This window comes from Amia ocellicauda, chromosome 17, assembly GCF_036373705.1.
Source record: "Amia ocellicauda isolate fAmiCal2 chromosome 17, fAmiCal2.hap1, whole genome shotgun sequence".
NCBI lineage: Eukaryota > Metazoa > Chordata > Actinopteri > Amiiformes > Amiidae > Amia > Amia ocellicauda.
The window spans coordinates 11,951,509-11,971,469 of NC_089866.1; the positions used below are offsets into that span (position 1 = coordinate 11,951,509).

Sequence of the window (19,961 nt, forward strand, 5' to 3'; positions counted from 1 at the left end):
AAGTCCTATCACTTCAACCTAATGAATACTTGAATACTAGAATAGAAATTGAATTGCTGCTCCTTTTTTTTTTGACAAAAAAATGGGGAGTAAATATGGTGTAGCTTATGTACAACATGTTGTCAAAAGCAATTATTCCACTTCAACCTCTGCATACTGGCTTCAGTCCCCACCTGCTACCAGCTGTGAGACAGTGCGGGCACCAGTGGGTTTGGGAACTTGGCAGCAACTTTTGTTTCCGTTGAATGAAATGTCAGATGTTCTCTCAAGTTTTCAAGTCCTAACTGCAGGCACTAATGCAAGTTCCTACAGAATCCCCACTTTTGAGCATATAGTTGTATAGATATAGATAACGAAATGGGCAAATATAGATTTAGAGATTCCCCATTTAGAGAAATCTTGTCCACAAACTGCACAAAGTCCCCTGTTAAAAAAGAAAATAAATGAACTAGGAATAAAAGCCATTTCACTCTGTGTAGTGTGGAACCATATTGTACTCGGCACCTCAGACTGCTATGGCTCAGGCACAAGGCTGCACCAGGAGTAACGGGAACCAGCATGTGGATTTAAATAGCCCACCTAGCCTGGGATTCAGCTTCTAACAAGATGTTCAAACATACATTGCTTCTGCAGCTGAGGAATGCACCCCCATCAGCTGTGAAGGACTCTGCATGTATAGACAGATGTGTGGCAGGCCTCTCTGGCCAGCAGGGGTCTCTCTTATACCCTGTATCGCCATTCTGGAGCAGCCTTCAGGTGCAGATACCTCATCAGGCTGGCTATGGTACCCCAGTCAACCTCTCAGTTTCTAAAGATATTTGCATCCAATGGGCAATCCGCTTACACGCACTACTGTCCTAATTGAAGGGAGTCACGTGAGCTCACTTTTGTTCATGCTCAAGAAACCAGGAGAAGGTCCATCTCCACGCACTTGGATTTGTGCAGCAGCTATGGAGGTCATGCTTACTGCTTTGCTGTCCCACATTTGGTTGCTGCAAGGTGCACCGCTTCCACAGTATGCATCTGAAGAGGCCCACTAACGCCATCAGCATCCTGTATTGAGCAGCAGAGTCGCTATTTTTTTAACAGAGAAGAAGTTATACATATTTGTTTGTAGTCTTAAAAATGTGACATCTGGAATATATTGCGTTAGATACTTAGTTGTAGCCTTCCAAATAAAATCCAATCAATTGTGCATAGATTGGGAACCCAAATGGAGACAACCAATTAAATGTATGAATGCAGAGCAGATATGTAAGCTGTGCTGGGGAGCTCAGAGCGCCTTAGCTAGCTACCGGAGTAAATAGCTGCTCACTCATTCACCCCACATATCTCTGGAGCCACACAAACACACTGAGCCAAAAGACAAGGCAAATCCTGAAACTCAGGGGCTGGTTTATGTGATTAATTGCATGTATTATCAAATGCAAATAGTTGTTGTATTGGTCAGGTGCTGTGAACGGGGGGGGGGGGGGCTTGGGAGGAGGGGGGGGTGATGGAATCAAATCCTATTACAAGAATAATGATTTTAACAATTGCTCAGTACGATAGCCTTCTCAGCCCCCCCGAAACAATTGAGCTTTCCAGGATTAAACTGCTGTGTATCTGCGGCTGCAATTTCCGGCAGAGATAGCCATCTGTGTCCAGGCTGTTGGCAAAGGCACAGCAGCCCACTGGGAGGACTCCAGTTGCAACAGACTGGAAAAGTGGCCGGCCGCAAACCTTTTAAAATCTCGGGGGGGGCATCCCTGCCTGAATGCCCGACAGGCAGGCGGTCATTTAAGATCAGTCAAGGAACCAGAAGAGGTTATTGATCAGATGGTTAGCTTTCACTTACGGGCCAGATCTAGGACCGGGTCTGGTGGTGTCTGTGCTAGTGATGTCTCCCTCTCACACTCTTCTCTCATCGCAGTCAGTGAGGCCAAGAACCTGGTTCCCATGGACCCCAACGGCCTGTCTGACCCCTATGTCAAGCTCAAGCTCATCCCCGACCCCAAGAGTGAGAGTAAACAGAAGACCAAGACCATCAAGTGCTCCCTCAACCCCGAGTGGAATGAGACCTTTGTGTTGTGAGTCCACACAGGCCTGCTTGCCTCTTGACCAGTTGAATCCTCCTACCTGTCTGTCTGCCCACTTCACTCTGTGTGTCTGTCTGTCTGTCTGCCTGCCTGTAAAAGTACCGCTATTGAGTTACTTGCAGTATGGAACACTGCCATATTAAAATTGGATCAAAAATATATATACAAAAAGTCAAATTTTGCCCACAGTATATCCTATTTCAGACCTGTCACCTAAGTATCTTGCTCATGTACAGTACTGTCTTATATGTGTTTTTGTGCATGGTGTTTTTTTTTTATTTTGATGATGTGTGTTGTGAAATACACAAGCACGCCTGCAGTGAAGTGAACGGTGAATTAGCCTTCTGGCAGAGTTGCTGTATGGGTGACGTCTTTCCTATTCTCATCCTGGGCAGCAACCTGAAGGAAACTGACAAGGACCGCAGGCTATCTGTGGAGATCTGGGACTGGGACCTCACCAGCCGGAATGACTTCATGGGATCGCTGTCCTTTGGGATCTCTGAGCTGCAGAAACTCGGAGTGGATGGCTGGTAAGAGGATTGTTATTGTATTAATAAAAATCAGACATTACAGGGAATTATATTAAGGTATAAATGAAAATTGGAATGTTCTGGAGCTGAGAGGTATAGGAAGGCATGAGGGCACTGTGGGTAAAGACAGGATTGAACCTGGGGCATGCAGACACTTGAGAGAAGGCATGTGGGGCAGCAGTGGGTAAGGACAAGGGTCTGCCATTGAATGCAGGCAACAATAGGATGCCTGGGGCAGCAAATGGAGCCATAGCATGAGAGAAGCAAGGCAGATAAGAAAGGGGGGCATGCATCTGAAAACAACCACCAAGTCTGAAAATAGCACAAGCATTTCAGTTAAGGATTCGATGCAGAGCTCAATTGGAATGAAAACCAGCAGACACAGGGGGCCCTCCAGGAACAGGCTTGGGTCCCAATTTGCTCTACACCCTAGAAACGTAGACCTCGAGACTTCCCCCACTTTTCATGCGCCTACCGCTTTTGTACTCAATTAAGCCCAGGAATCCATATTCATAAAAAACATTCCCATCTTGCGAATCCTGCACCTGTTAACTTCCTAATAAGAAAAAGGACCCAATTAAGTTGTAAAGTGTCATGTAAATCTCGGCGACGAGTCCCTGAAGGCACAGGGAAAACGCAAAAATGCTTTTCTGAGGAGAATGTTGTTGTTGTTTTTTCTGCCATAAACTTAATGTGGTGGAAAATGTTGTATTACTAAAGCCCATAATGTTTTCATAAGCACAAAAGAACCCACATCACGCACTGAAAGTCTCCTTGACTACTGTAGCGCACAAGCAAAAGGAGACTGTATTCCTAGATAGTTCCTGACATTTGCCTCCTGAGCTGGTGATTGGAGGAGCCTGGAGATCCTTTTGAGTGTCCTTGGGCACACTCATTTTTAGACTCAGTTAGACTAGAGACCTGCTTTCTTTTTCTTTATTCTTCACTCCAGAGTGAGGACATTCAAATGTCCGGTAGAATTAGCCAGATGCATTTGAAAGGTGGTGCTATAGTGGTTTGGGGTATCTCCATTTGTTTCTCATCTGTCCCTGCCCTCAGCCCAGCACAGGATAGATCAAGCAAACACACACAAGTCCTCAGAAACCTCCACTGTCAAGCCAATTTTTGTCCTACAAACAGCAGAGCTAAGTTTGCCGAGGGAGTACTGATGGACTCTCAACACTGAGCTCGCAACTGCCCATTCAGCAACAGGGGTCACTGTTGCACAGTAAACCAAAGAAATGGAAGCCGTCCTTAACTTTTAACAAACAAAATTATTGTTCTCAGGTCGCACTAAAGTTGAAATACCTAAAAAAAACTCCAAGTCTAGTGTCATAGAGCTTTCAAAGGACGTCTTTCTCGTGTACGCACAGCCTTCCTAGCCTGAGCCGTGCACACACGGGACACTTCTCAGTTTGAAGGGCTTATTTGCATACGTTTGCTTTGGTGTTTTATTACTCAGTCAGCTGAACTCTGGTCAGTTAGCTGACAACCTCTCACTGATTGCAACCACAGAGCTGAAATATCCAGCCGATTCTTTATGGGATGAGCTGCACCAAGATGACATTTTTATAAAGTGAACGAAGGGATATTGTTGGTGCATTGTGATAAGTTATGAATACGGCGCCACTATTGCTAAGGACGGCCTTCCGCCAGGGACTGTGTTTGACACTCTGGAAACGTGTGTTGCCAGTGAATGTACTTTGAGAGAGACACTTGTGTCTGCCCTGTACTTAAGGCTCTGGAGAGGTTGTGCAACATGCAATTTTTTTTTTTTTTTGCACTGTGTTTTGTCCCCCACAAGGCTCTTAAGAGCTCGCCACAGAGCCATTGCTGATGCTCGTTTGTATGGTTTAATCTGCACAGACACACATCTAGTAAGGGCCCTATCTGTCACTAAATGACTCAACCTACATCGCAGACTGGCTCATCTACACCAGCCTCTTCTCTTCCTGAATGATTTATCATCGCCAGTTGTTTGCCTTTACCTTTAAAAGTCTTTCTTCTGTGGAACAACACTGTGCAAAGCGCTGTGCCTCCAGCCTCTACTTCATCAAATAATCATCCTGAAAGCGTTTTTCTCTCTCTCTCTATCTCTCTCTCTCTCTCCGCTCTGTTCCTTTCATTCCATCTTACATTTCGAATAATGCTATCACCGTGTATGCAATAGCCGCTGCACACAAGCCAGATGAGGATAAGCAAATTGATGAAAAAGACAAGAAGCACTAATTATTGAAAAAAAGAAAAAGTCCCAGAGTGGCCCAGTTGTCCTTGAATGAAGATTCAGACGCACGCGTGCACACACACACACACACACACACACGCACACGCACACGCACAACACACACACACACACACACACACACACACACACACACACACACAAAAGATGTTCCTTGAATACAAAGGGCTGTTGCCAGTTTCCACCACCTGCTTTTAGTACTGGAGGCTGGGGACTAATTCGATGGTGGGGGGGAGTGGGGGGCTGTGGTAGCTGTAATCTGCTCTCTGGTGTGGGAGAGGTTCATTGCTGGAGCACAGAGGGTGTTCAGGAAAAACTGCCTGACTGTACATTAGGCCTGCTGTCGAGTATTGACTGCAGAACGAATGGAAAGCTGGCAGTTTGTGCTTCGAGCAAAAGGGACACCTACTTCACTTGCTATGGAGGGAAGAGTGCTGATCATTTGGGAAAGCACGAATCTGTAATATATTTCTCCGTTGACTGCCAAAAAAAATCCAGAGTGGGCGGACTTTATAGGTGTCAGGGCTGTAATATCCCTATATTCTTGTTCTTGTCATCTAAACCCATTTGCTATGAAGTGAGTGGGCCGCACGTTCTTCAAAGCTAGGTTTCCAGTTTTATTTTGTGAAAGCATCCTCCAGTGGTTAAATTAGGCATGCATCCCCTTCGATTTGCTCAAGGACATAATATAGAAAATATATACATACATGGAAGGCCCCTCTTACCTCCTTGTAAAATCATAAATCCCATTTGTCCTTACCTAAGAAAAATAAACTCCTAATTGGGACTGGCTTTGATCTGAACACCTGTAAATATCACTGAGGCAGTAACAAGCAACACTGCCTAGAGCTTTATGTCTCACTGTGTTTTATATAAATACTAAAAGCAATTCAGACCACATGCTTTCTAGCTTAAGGGGCACCTTGGGGGGCATAACCCCAGATCCATTAGCTCATCTCTAATGCGCCAAACAATAATTATTTTTGCTGACACAGTACTGTATATCTGGATACAGACAAGGTGCAGATTTTCTCCCTAATGCACAGTCTTTCTATTCTCGTTTTAATTATATTTTTTTCCCCATTGAGTTTTTATTTTTTTGTCTGATCTCGATTTTATTTTTTAATTAAAAAAATAGACCTTTTTAGCTGTGAATCTTATCATTTCGAGGCTGTTCCGTTCAACTCCATTTTTTTTATTATTATGATTTTATTTTTTCCGCTGACAGCTCCAAGTTGCAGGCTTCAATAAGAAGTGAGTGTTTGAACGGAAAGCGAGGAAGTGGCACAGAACGCTCTGCTAATTTGCTCCAGCAGGAGCCAAGATCTTGTCGGCAAACACTACAAAAGCAACACCTCCCCCCCACCATAAAACAATTGTAAAAGCACAGTTGAAAGAAAAAGCTGGTGTGAGATGCAGTATAATACAGGAATCGTCTCAGAGCTAGGTCGTAAATCTGAGCCCGGGCTGTTGATGAGTGGAGGTATGGAGATTGCGTCCTTGCTGTATCAGCAATGCTCTCAGATGAATGAAACTCCCCAGCACAGACAAGGATAAAACCTGGTCCTTGAACACTTCTAAAACGTCAGGATTCTTTCTTTAGTTTTTAAACCCTGACATCTACAAAGTTTCAGACAAGTCTAATAAAGTCGTATTGATTGGTGGAGCCCAAAACTCCCCAACAGATGATCACGGCTGACCATTGGAGTGCTTTAAAAGTAAAGCAGTGGAGATTAGTAGATGAATGATTAGGTAATGGCCCAATGAAAACATCTCTCCGGTGTTAGTATACTGGTAGTAGCGGCTAATAACACTTGCCGAGTCCAAATTGGCAGGGTAGGGGGAAAAAAATTTAATGCAGCTCAGGGTTCTATAAATCACCTTCCAATTAGAAAAGAAAATGAAAGGGCAGTTCAACATAACTCATATGAAACCTTGAGACACAAAAAAAAGCTAGATAGCTGACATAAGAGCTTCTAGAGGCAAGACTCCGAGATCCTTAACATCTAAAGACCCAGGATCTGAAGTCTGAGTTACCCAATAATAAGAGCATTAACCATGATTTCCACTCCACACCAACAGCCTTGCACCCTGCTACCCAATTAGCTCCTCTCTGTCTCTATCGATCTCACAATTACTGTCACTGCCATGGCAATCAATTGAAATGCAAGAGGAGAGGTGAGCGTCCAAGTAGTTACTGTGTCTAATAGGTATTAGATGGAGTTATGACTGTGAATATCGAGCCACTCTTTTGCTGTAATTTGAGTCTGAAGGTTTTAATTGTCCCAAATGATGTATGGGGATGTTTTTTTTGGGTGTTTCTAAAATGTCATCTAAAATTGTGAAAGAGTTGTCCAGGAAGGAAGATTTAAACCAGAGTCAAAAACAAAAGATAGACATGTGTAAAGAAATAGTGTTTGGGTGAAATGTAAAATAGTGTACTGCTTCACGGAGGCCTGTGGGCTAAACCGCAGGGTGTTTTTAGGTATGGATTAATCCCATGATGCTGATTAACCCTGTGTCATAGAGAGGAGGTGGCAGAAATCGATGGTCACCTCCAAACCTGATATTCCTCCTGATGTGTGTGGAGAGAGGAAGGGATGATGATCGCTACTATCAGCCCTTATTTGCTCTTTGTACAATAAAACTTAAAATTATGACAGGGCTTTTGAAGCTGTCCACACTGTGACGATGCACCTGGCTGTCCCGAAGTGCCAGTCCAAGCACTTTCCTGTGGCTCACCTGCTTCCGGTCGAGCGCGAGGCCAGCCGCAGCAATCCCCCAGAGTCCTCCACTTCCCCTCTGCACTCAGTAATGCCTTGGGTTCTGACAGGCAATGCTACAGTAACTATCCCATCGCATCCCACTGTCGCCAGCAAACTGGGCCTCTGGGTATAGGATAAATAAATAACAACCAGTGGTGGTTCTTGACCATTTCTGCTGGGGGGGCCTGGCTGGGGCCAGTTGTAATATTAGGGGGGATTCATTTCTTTGGGGGGGGTCGGTGCTGACAGTGTTTTTTCCGTGGTGCTAGTGGGGGTGGATGCTGACGGTATTTTGTCCGCAGTGATAGTTAGGGGGGCCATGTGGGGCAAGCTTGCTGTCACTTGGGCAATACCCCCCTTCCCCCAAACCGCCCCTGATAACAACCTACACTGGTTTAATATAAGCGTAGGGACACGAGACAAATACAACAAGACAGCTGGTCGCAATGTCTTTATTTGGGCTTTCGTCTAAGCTTAATGACTGCTGCAATGCTTTTGATAGCTGGCTGGAGGAAAACTGTGCCCTTCCTCCCCGCAGTCTTGGTTTCTTGTACATTCAGAGTAGCTGGGTCCCTTCAAAACTCTTAGGGCTAAACCAGATCAAATCATGTACAGAGTCATAGAGCTTTTCAAGTTCTCTTGTATTCAAGATGGTCGACAGGGAGAGATCCAAATCAAGTGGTGCTAGTGTTTGAAATGTATTTAACTTCATAACTTAGTGAGGGCTTACGAAAACATGCACCAAGTCAAAATGGTGAGGATTTGTTACATGGTATGGTGGCCATATTTGATTTTCCATGTGTTATTGAGGTTATTATAAGCTCTTCTGCTCCAGAACCTTTTTATTTTTTTCTTTATAGATGTGTAACGTGGTATATGGTGTCTGCTGATAGATAACTCTGTGTCTTATAGTGTCTCCTTCTGAGATTCCGAGTTGTTAAGGAGACCTGTATGCAGTCTATGTATGTGTGAGTGCGTGTCTCATTGCTAACCCCTGCTTCTCCCCCAGGTTCAAGTTGCTGAGTCAGGAGGAGGGCGAATACTTCAACGTCCCAGTCCCCCCTGAGGGAGAGGAAGGCAATGAGGAGCTGAGGCAGAAGTTTGAGGTGCGTAAGGTCTTTTCCAGCACATGGGTTATAGAAGATGAAGCCAACACTCATATTTTGTTGCCAGTAGCTTATTCATCCCAAGATCTCATCCAGCAGTTTCTTGATTGATCTTGGGTATCAACAGCAATGAAACATCTGGGTACCTTATTCCAGACATCCACCCCCATTGTGTAAAGAAGTGACGCTTGCTTTCCATTTTAAAAGCACTTGCTCTTAATTCGCTGTGTGAGAGCATAGCATTTCTATGAATAACCGAAGCACAACATTATATGGTCGCCATTTCGGTCTGTGTGTATCTGTGTGTAAAGAGCAGTTCATAAAAGGGAATCATTTTGTGTAATCACTGTCTTAAGCGATGGCAGTTAGAACAGCCATTTTGGTCATGCCGGCTTATTTTTACTGGCCATTTGTTAGTTAAACAGCGGGGACTTCAAACGTGCAGTGTTCATGGGTATTTCCGTCCCTCTCTCGTCTTCTCCTCTTCTGTGCTTGCTTCAGTGTAGAAACGCCGAGGTGCCGGCGCCGAATGCCTGTGGCTTGCATTTCCATTTCTGTTATCCCTCTGTAAGAATGAATCTCTCTTATGATAATACTTGGTTTCATTCCCCATAAATACAGGTGCTCCTTTTTACATTTACATCGGAGAAGAATGGTCCTCCAGTCCAAATGCCTCTCCTTTGAATATTATAATTCATTTTACATCGCCGCCGTGTTTGCTGAAGAATAATAGCAGCAATCTCACCGTAAGCTATCATGGCCTAGTTATGGAGGGAATGAAAAGCCTGCTCCACAACATAAACAAATTCAGTCTAGCATGAAAGTCAAAGAAAGGCATTAAGCACTAGGAATAATAATCACAAAATCAGCTGGAGTGTTTGTGCTGAGAGTCCCATCGAGAGCAGGCAGCCAGGGCTGTTTTCTAGGATTGGGTGAGGTGTCTTATTAGTAATCCAAGGCTGTTCCCGGTAATAAATCTTTCCAACCATTTAACCCTCTAAGATTGTTTTTATTTATTGAGTTCTTCAAATGTGTAATCGACTGTGTAGCTGTACATGAGTGGAGGGTTGGAAATGATATTCACTGCCCCCCTTATTCAAATTCATTAATGCATTCAGATGACTTCTGACAGTAAAGTGAATTTCCATATACACTTTTTAAAATGAGATACATGACGAGATATCTAACATTTGCTCCAAGTTTGAAAAGCATTCCCTTCGATTAGGTCTCTAAAGTTAAACTTGTGACCTGTCACTCTCCCAAATAATATATATATTTTTTAATGGACATCTGATGTCTGATCAAGCATTTAATAATCCCTGTTTATTGGACACATTAAGGTAATAAAAAAGGAAAAGCACCTGTTCGAGTTTTCAACTAGTCAGTGTTGTCATTTAATTCCTGTAGTAAAAAGAAAGATGTGTTGAGAGTGAATCTAGTTTCTTGTTGTTCTTAAATTATTTATTGAAGACTGGACATTTACAGATCACTAGTTGATTTCTTTAACGAGTGTGTTGCTCCGAGACCGCTGATGGCAGTTGAAAGAGCGTGCTTTTAATGCAAAAAAAATATGAATACATTTATGTTTCTCGTTAGCTTATGCAATAAATTGAGAAACTGACGTGGATTAAAAACGCAAATTAAATCTTTAAAGCAGGACGTGAGAGCATAAATACATCTTGAAAGGAAAGCCAACATAACAGACGGTTCAAAAAGGAATACAAATTGGTCAGCAGCCACAAATAGGACATCTATCTACTGACCAAGAATGCACCACCCCTGCAGGAGACGGCCTGCTGAAATCTACATGAGAGCTTGATCTATAAGATGCATTCTAGATTGTGCATATTTGACCTTTTAAATGTGTAGCACAGAGTGGATGCTATTTAAAATGACATTTTAGTATCCTTCAATACTGTGTGGAAATGTCTTCTGAACAATAGAGAATTATCAAGTTTCTCTGTTATACATAAATAAAAGATCATGCTTTAAGCTAGATCAGTTTTACTCATTAGTCAAACACGCATGTTGTGATCAGAATCTGAGGCCTTAAAAATCTGACCACTTTTTTCGCTTTGACTCCAACACAACCAGGTTGAAGGTCATGATCGAGGCTGAATTCAGAATGTGTTGGCGTTTGACATTCGATTTATTATTTTGGGTGCGGTGCGGCGACTGCGCCTAACCATTTGTTCCTGGATCTGCCGCATTCCGTATCTACTGATAGCGAGAAACATCTAAAATCATGCTTACGCAAACACAATTTTCCCCAGTGAAGTTTCATTAGGATGTGGAGAGCGTGCCCTCGCTGGTGTCTCTGCATCTCCTCGTTAGCAGAGCCCTGATCCAGCACCACCCAGCCTCCTCCCTTTCTCGCAGATTCTGTCACGTAGAATCGCAGACTTCAACTCGAGCAGGACTTGGCTGTGTTGTTAAGATATTAACAATGCTAATGGGCCTGTTCTGACCTCCCCTAGGGCTACCTTTTTCTTTTTTTTTTTTTTCCCCCTCCTTTCTTTTTTTGCCGATGTCACTCAGTTCCTCCACAGCCCTATCCATTATTTAGACTTTCTGATCTTCAAGCTGAATAGCAAAAGATTTACTGCAATTAATTTTTAACCAGAACTCAGCTGGCTTTTTGGCATGAGTGACAGATGGCAGGACCCCTTTCAGAGCACCTCTCCCAGGAAAGAGTCTACAGAGGTGCAGTGGTCGCTGGAGGTCACATTGCTGTAGGACAAAATGGAGGTCATTCTGCCCAGAGGGATCCTGGGTCTGATTAACACCGGGGCAACTTAGCGTTAAGAGGGAGTCGGACGGTAGTAGCATCAAGAGAAACTGAATTTTGACAGGTTCCAATGAGTCATTATGTTTTTAAACATCTTCAACCACCTGTTACCTTTTTTGGATGGCATTAGACACTTTAAAGATCAACTTGAGACCTTTTTTCCATGGTGGAGGAATATGCAATGCAAAGTAAATGCAATGATTGTATTTAATTTGCATTGTTCTCTGATGTGGGAAAAAGCACTGCAGGTGTTCAGGAAATCAACCAGGTAGCTGTCAAGATATCCAGATATTTTCTGTGCTTAGGAAATGAGTCAATAATGAATGCAAAAGCATGCATTTATAATCGTCAAAGTAACAGGTACACGTTAAACTAATTCCTAATTTATGTTAACAACATATAGGTACACAATTACATTGTTTGAAATAATTAACCTCTATGTAGAGCTCATCAAAATCTCCATCTCATAAACAAAATAGGGTTCGGTAATGAGGGTTGGGGAAAGGGGTTGGTGTGTTACTGTAGCACCTCCCAATTGCACTACAGTACCCACCCTCACATCCGTGCCATCCTGAAACCGCTGGGCCTCCAAGGGCAGGTGGAATGTCACTACTTTTGGAAGGAGTGGAGCTGGAGGAATCGATGTGCATTAATAGCACTTGACCCCAGCCTGTCGCTCTGTGAGGAATCAATAGGATGGGCCTGTTCCAAGGAGCCAGACCTTTCCTGTCCCCTGGCGTCTGCATTAGTGGCATGCACCGGCCGGTCTGGCGCACTGTGCTGTCTGTGTCCTGCTGGTGGCGGGAGCCCTGGCCAGATTGGCAAGCTGCACTTGGGAGCTCTTCGATCCCTGTGCCGTTCACTGCTGTGTGCTGGGCTCAACCATATGCATTTTTGCCATTTGCTCAACCATTTTAATATGAAGCCAAAACTAGTAAGCCAGAGAAAGTCGACTGATCCACAAAGACTGGTTATTCCCCCTCATTGATTCCCCGTTTGCCACCCATGATCCCCCTCATCCCTTAGTCCTTGTGGAATGCAGGGAACTTAGGAGAGTTATCCCAAAGAGTGTGCAACATCCCTTGCCACATCCACTGGAACACTTATGGGGAGAATGGAAAGTGCAGCTTAACATTTGGGCAACTGGCCACTGATCTAGAAAAGATACCAATATCAAGGAGGAACCATACATGAATCCTGCCTGCATCGCTCCACCACCGCTGGACCTTTGCTAGGGACAAACTTTCGAAGTTAAATATTAATAAATAATTAAATATGCAATCCCCTGTCAGAGCCTCCAAGTGTGTGCACAGGAGCAGAGCACCGAGAGTTCTGCGTTAGTGCCGGCTGTACAGTGCTTTTGTCAAGCTAGCATCCGCCTAATTGGCAAGAAAAAACAGATATGAGGAGTATCTCCCCAAAGCACGTGGCCTGGAAGGAGTCTGTTATTTTATTTTATTTTATTTTAATAAATGTGTTTATTTATAGTAAGATAAAGGGATCTTTTATGTATTTTATTTTTATCACCCTGCTTTCTGCTTCACTCATTTGTTCACTGGCTCAAGAGCTTTCATGTTTGCCACTTCAGCCGCCGGGGTTGGGGGGGATAATTGGTCTAATTGAACGTTTGGGAGGTATATTTGTGCTGTTTTGTAAAGTAATTTAAAAAATGGTATTATTAGTACTTTGCCCATGTGTTACATTACACGGACAGTGTGTTTAGTGCAGTAAAGTTTCAGTCTCTCAGATGTAGGCCCTTTCATAACATTGCCTGTGGAAAGCCAGTTACATTACATTACATTATTTGTCATTTAGCTGACGCCCTTATCCAGAGCGACTTACATTTGTACCCATTTATACAGCTGGGCATGTTACTGGAGCAATCTAAGTGAAGTACCTTGCTCAAGGGTACAACAGCACTGCCCCACCCAGGATTTGAACCCACAACTCTAACCACTACTCCACAGTGCTGCCTATCCAGTTGGATCCTAACGTATACCTGGCTAATCCTATAACATTTTGCCAACATTGTTTTAATCTGATTAATCTATTAAACCACTTACCAGAGAGATTATATTCACAAGTTACCAGTTGTAGCATGGAAATTGCATTTTGAGTTATAGGGAAAACAAATGAACAGAATATCACAGTTTTTCACCTCCTGTTGACAACTTGTTTTTTCACTTACTTGGTTTGCAAGCCTCTATCATACAATGGCCAAAATAACCAATAATGCTTCTGGTTTGGATGTAAATGTCTAAGGCAGTCTGTGGAGTTTTAGGAGCTTAAATCTACAGCTGTCAATCTTTCTGGTCTCTGTTAAGAATAATGGTTAGTTTGTTTCTGTTATTAACAAAACAATACCAAATAGAAGCAGTGCTTAAGTTTTTGCGGCTCAGGGAATGCCAATTATATTCCTGTCTCATAATACCATACACGTGAGTAACACCATTTAATGATGTAAGAGGACAAGCTGTAAAAGGAGGTTCCTCTTTTTTTCTCCACACATGTAAGACTGGAGCATACGAATATAACTTGGTTAAAGGGTTTTGGCAGTAATGAACTCATTATAATACACAAGATTAATAAGACATTGAGCATACCCAGAGACAGGACAGGCCAATTCCCCGCCGACTACATCCACTGCATCCGCCTCTTCTGCAATGAACTCTTTAGCACTTCCCTGGAGTCCTGTTCTGTTCTTCTGCACTCTCACTGTTGCGTTTGCAGGATCTCCATCCATAACCTTTAGGCTTTTCGCGGCACCCCCAGTCAGCGCTCGGACACGCTTGTAAAAGCCTGCTGTCAAAAGCATTTTCTAGTTTCTCATTCCCTTGAGTTACAATCCCGGAAGAAAGTTAAAGTTTCTCATAAGCATCTGAGCATGATTAAAGCAATGCACTCAGCTCGGCGGAAATCTTTTGAGATGACCGTTTGTCTGCTTTTAAAAATACCACCCCCGTCCTTTATATAAAAAAAAAGAAAGACATGATTTTACAGTACAGTATTTTACATGCAGTGAGAGGCATTTCAGAAAAGAGATGGCATGCCAAAAGAACAAAATACAGAAAGCTGTTATCACATAACACACCTTGAGAAGGAGCCAAAAATAAATAAAAATGACAAAATCGTTACTGAATGTTTCTCTTAGGGGATGCAAGGTTGAAAAGATGTGTGGTGGGGGGCTGCAAAGAACAGAGATCAATGTATTTTTGAGTTTGCCTTCTCTACAGCCATTTAATTTCACTCATATGATGGTATTCCCCTGTGCCTGGGCCCTTACACTGCCTACTTCTCATGTGCGCCAGGCTGGTCCCACCGTTGACCTTGAGTAAGGACGATGTAAGCTGAAAAGGAGAGCAGAAAAAGAGAGGGAGAGATAGAGAGGGAGGGAGGGGGCTGATCGAAAACCAGAGGAAAACAAAACCATACATTTAAATAAATAAAGCAGCAACTTAGCACCAGCGAGGGGCTCAAGATTACTGGAGATCACTTTCTACAGAGGAGGGAGCTGCATACAACATTCAGATCTGAACTGTAGGAACCGGGTTAATGGAATTCCATGCAAGGCTGAGCACCGGCGTCTGCCTCGCAATATGGCTTGTTTCAGAAAATTAAAACTGAACGCATTCCAAGATCTTGGCGAGAGCCCACGCGAAGAGAGGAAAAAACAAAAACGCGAGCTGGCGGTTAATGAGAGGAGGGGTGGGGGTTGTTGGGAGGTCGAAGATCCATTGTCACCCTGGGAATTAAGTCTTGGGTGGGGGGGCTTGATTGTGCTGCTGCCACTGTGCTGTGAAATTAATTGATTAATCAAAATAAGGTAGAACAGCATTTTTTATTTTTTATTTTTGTGGAGGGGGGATTCTTCTTCTCCCCGTTCTCCTGCCAGCCATGCTACAGAATGAAGATTAATACGGACTCGGCACAGGCTTGGCTGCTGTCTCTGTGCGTCTGCCAGGCCGGCTCCTCAGACACGTTCCAGCAATTAAACTGCCTCCTACTGAGGGTGTGAAACTGTGTGTTAGCAGTTTAAAATAGACCATTATTATAGGTACTGTATTCTTGCCCTGTTGACCTGTGCTCTAGGTAACCGGTCACACTGACTCTGCATTAAGTGGCTGAACAGGACTGAAACTGTGGGTGGCGGCATCAACATTCAATGACCAATGCTGTATTAATTTACATCTTTATACGATTGTTAATATAATGGCTGTCCAGATCCACCTCTCCCTCACTCTCTCTTGCTCTATCCACTGATCAGAAAGAAGTTTAATGGGATTGTGGGACACCTTCCCCTTCCACAGTAAACCACTGACTGCACACACAAACCCCCCATCTCTCCCTTTGATTTCCCGCACTTGAAGATAACCTAATCTCTCTCCCTGTGTTCCCCCCCCCAGAGAGCCAAGATCGGTCCCGGCACGAAGAATGCAGACAGCTCCTCCTCCAATGCCATCTCCAAATTCGACAACAACGGGAACAGGGACCGCATGAAGCTGTCGGACTTCAACTTCCTTATGGTTCTGGGCAAGGGCAGCTTCGGCAAGGTGACAGCCCCTCTCCCCCACCCCCTCCCCAGCACAGACTTCATTTTTGTATAGCGTCCAAACCAGAACAAAGTCCTGAGGCCAAGCCTACAATACTGCACAGCACACCCTTCATTAAGAGCCGTACCTAGTGAATCTGAGGTAGATCGCTGTGCACGGCAGACAGCCCCATCTGCTCACTGTTACCTCAGGTAGATTTCATTTAAAAGGGTACAGATCGTTTTAACCGTTCTCTAACTGTCTGCAATGGTGCGTGCGCTCATACCTATGCGTAACGGTTAAGGGCACCAGTTCCATTAAAAGCAAACTGAGAAGGAAAACAATCCGGCAATGTACCAGTTTGTACAGACAGGGTCCGTGCTCGCGCCGTGTCCATGGAAACGGGCGTTTAAAATAATATCGATATGTTGATGCAAACTGGCGGACCTTCGTTAGGCTCCTTAATTGGAGTCCCGCTTGACACGGTTGCCTTGGAAACAGATAAAACAATTCAGTGTTTTTTGTTTTTTTTCTTGCTTTTTTTTTTTCCCCTTCTTCTTCTCATCTCTACAAGGCCTGGTGAATTTAAAAAATCCAAGCAAATTTGCTTCCCAGAGCAGATCTGGTGTCCACATGGGATGTATAGTGCTCACAATGACTTCACAATCCAATTGAGATATGATATATGATGAGATGTAAATATATATTAAATGCTTTATCAATGAATATGCCTTTGCAAATGCTTTTTTGACATTTATTTGGCATTTTAATTAGAGTTTGTAATGTCTGAAGTTTCCAGCCGCGCCATTAAACCCACATAAACTCTGACACTCTGCGTGCTGCTCAGTCAATAACCCTGTCCCAGAATGCATGGCAGGAGCAACGGTTTATATGGATTTCATTGTTGAAGCATTAGCAACGGCCTTGTTAGTGTGAAGTTGCAGCTAATAAAGCAGAATGTGTCAGAGAAGTCTTTTATGAGGCAGAGTGTTATAAATATGGTAATGAGAACTTGTTAAAATAGCCCCATTCAGTTCTTAATTTTCATTACGCCAATGGCAAAGTGTTTTAGGTTTTAGGTTTTTTTGTGTGTCTGGTTTTGCTTTGTTTCTACCCTCCATTTTCACTTGCATATTTCTTCCACTCTTTTTATTTATTTGCTCAGGTTTTCACTCTCTTAGAGGAACAGATGGGATTTTCATGAATCGTACACACTCTACATGCAAAGCGCGAGTCCTCTTCTCTTTTTCCTGCATTTAAACGAACCAATTGGCCTTCTGTAAAAGACATAAGACGTTTTTGACTCTGAAGTGAAGTAAAACAAGGTCTAATGAAGGCAAATATGCTTCATTTAAACCTATTAATACTGTCAAATGTGCTTCTAGAAGCAAACATTTTGAAGAGGGAATAACCTTGACTCAAGCCACTGACCTAACTTACTGCTCAAATACTGTTATAGATCCCATATAAATATTTGGGCTTAGTCTTAAATCCAAGCTGTTTTCCCTTAACTAAACAGATTAAAGCTAAAAAAATATAATTATAATTAATATCTGTGGTGATGTGTTGGGTTGAGGGGCAGGGAGCCTGTGTTCTTTTTAGGATTTTGTACCTACACTAGAGAAAAAAGACATTAAAATAACAGACAGGTTAGTGCCAAAGCCCTCCAACATGCATCTAGCTTATTTTCCCTTTGGCTCTCAGGGCACTATTTAAAGAACCATCCACATGGTATTGTATTCACCTAGGGATCTTCAGTTATGATGTCCTATAATGCTGAGCCTTCCTGGCCTATGGAGGGAATCCACAAGTAAAAGTGGTTCCCTCATGGGACACTTTCAGTCCTTTCATCCTGATGTTGTTGGTTTGAATGTGACTGAGCCAGGAAGTCTGCAATGCAATCGCCTGCAATTTGTCACGGCTGGGAGTTGCGGTTGGCCAGGGTTTGATCCACTTGCCACGCCTCAGTAACCCTAGGCAAGTGTGTAATCAGATCCTGTTTAGACCTGAACCGCTATCTCCTGCAAACCTCAAACAGCCTGATCCAGCAAAGCAACAAAAACTACAAGCCAAAAAAACTGGTTCCTTATTCTGGAGACTTAAATACCCCTTCCAAGTCTAGTGCTGTGGTTTCACCTGAATGGACTCCTATACACTACGAAACCTGTTACTCTTAGACTTATGATATTGGAAGGCAAGAGGCAGAGCCTGGGGATGTGGGCCACGGTGCCATGTCTCACAGTTGGTGTGCATATTCACAGCATCTCTCCCTAACCTCCCCGAGGTAACAACTGCCCATTCTGAGGTCCATTCTGGGGAGAAATAAAGGGAAATTGCTCCTGTAAAACACATACCAAGTTAATTGTGCGCATGTGCATTTGTGACTTCACCATAGCTGTGTTGACCCACCATTGCAGAAGGAGAAGTGAGTGTGAGATGCCAAAGATTTTTACACTGACAATTGAAGATCTCTTGCCTTGTGTCAAGTTGACCGTATTTCAAGCATTCCGCTCTGCCGTGGTAAAAGCGCGGCGTATAAATAATGTACGCATGTTGAAAGCGAGCCTCCACGCCTCTCTCAGTTTAATATTGCACACCATGAAATTGCCTCTCTCCTGTTTTGGCGGAGACATGAGGTGGGGGTTGGGCGACGTGTGGCGACAGATGTGTTCACAGATTTGATGAGAGCGGAATATGCTTTTGAATTGGCTTGGCTGCTATCTGCCAATCTCTCACTCCTTCCGTCTCTCTCTCTCTCTCTCTCTCTCTCTCTCTCTCTCTCTCTCTCTCTCTCTCTCCCTTTACCTGCCAGCTGGCTGTTTGATTGAGTGAACACAGTCAAAATTCACCATATCATCACTCACACTTACCCCCGCCAGCTCACAACCCAGTCTGACACTCAAATCTGTGGAGTGTCTTGACAGCCAGAAAAATCACTTTTTTTTTTTTCCTTTTAATTTGATCTTTTTTTTCCTCTCTTTCTCTCTCTCTCTCTCCCATATACAATACAGTATAGATGTCATCTTTTTTGAATTTGTCAGCATGTCATGTTAAATTTGTACTGCTGGGGCCTGACAATGAGACACTTTGTATCAATAAATCACTGATATTTTCCTGGAAGTGATTAATCTATAGTTAAAAGCCCCACAAATGTTTTATTAGGTAAAAAAATTCTATGTATTACCGATACAAGGAAGAAGCTTAGACGTAAGCTGTTAATGTGGTAAAAGCAGTACATCGAGTAAATACAATGCTCTCGTCATGCAGATGGCCATGCAGTTCATAAACTGTGCTCCATCAGTCTTGCTTTGCAGTGTTTTTGTTTTAATACACTTTATGAGCAGAGCATGTTGTTACCTTCTCGCTGTGATTTGAGAAGTGAGAATTATTTTTTCCAATGTATGTTTTTTTTTTATCTGTTTAAGTATTCTTTCATTGTGAAATCAACTAATTTCTTCTTTATCTTGCATTTCCATTTTTGGAACTGGCAGTTGTAAATCGACTCGGCTAGTCGATGTGACCCTGGTGCTAGCGGGAGAGAACACAAACTTCTTCACACTGTCCGCTTATTTACTCTGAAAGTCTGCAAGCAGCAGGGCTAGAGTATGTCAGGGAGGGCTGGTGCAGTTCACAGGCGCCCTGGTAAGACACATGGGGGCGCTGTTGTGTGACATGCAGAGGAAACCCTGTCGGGATTAAAGCCGAAAGCTTCCCACCATTTGGGGAATCCAGATCACAGTTGGCTATGGAACTGCGAATTCTGGGCTGTAGGGCTCAGCCTGCATTCTTCACAGGGGCTTTTGCAGCACTAGCACTCTATCAGTGGCAAAATCCAAAAAATCAAGCCCTACTCAAGAAGCCCAGAGCACTCTGCAGAGGCCTTTCCCATCACTAGACCAGGGGAGCAGCTGGGCAGGAGGACA

The 19,961-nt window shown here is 43.5% G+C and overlaps 1 protein-coding gene across 1 annotated transcript in view; it reads left to right on the top strand.

Moving 5' to 3' along the window:
* Positions 1–19,961, top strand: part of LOC136713189 (protein kinase C beta type) — a 139,953-nt gene that overhangs the window by 87,593 nt on the left and 32,399 nt on the right. The window contains exons 6-9 of the mRNA XM_066690223.1: positions 1,913–2,069; positions 2,474–2,608; positions 8,625–8,721; positions 15,913–16,059. Of these exons, the coding sequence (XP_066546320.1) occupies positions 1,913–2,069; positions 2,474–2,608; positions 8,625–8,721; positions 15,913–16,059 (536 nt within the window). The remainder of the gene's footprint in view (positions 1–1,912; positions 2,070–2,473; positions 2,609–8,624; positions 8,722–15,912; positions 16,060–19,961) is intronic.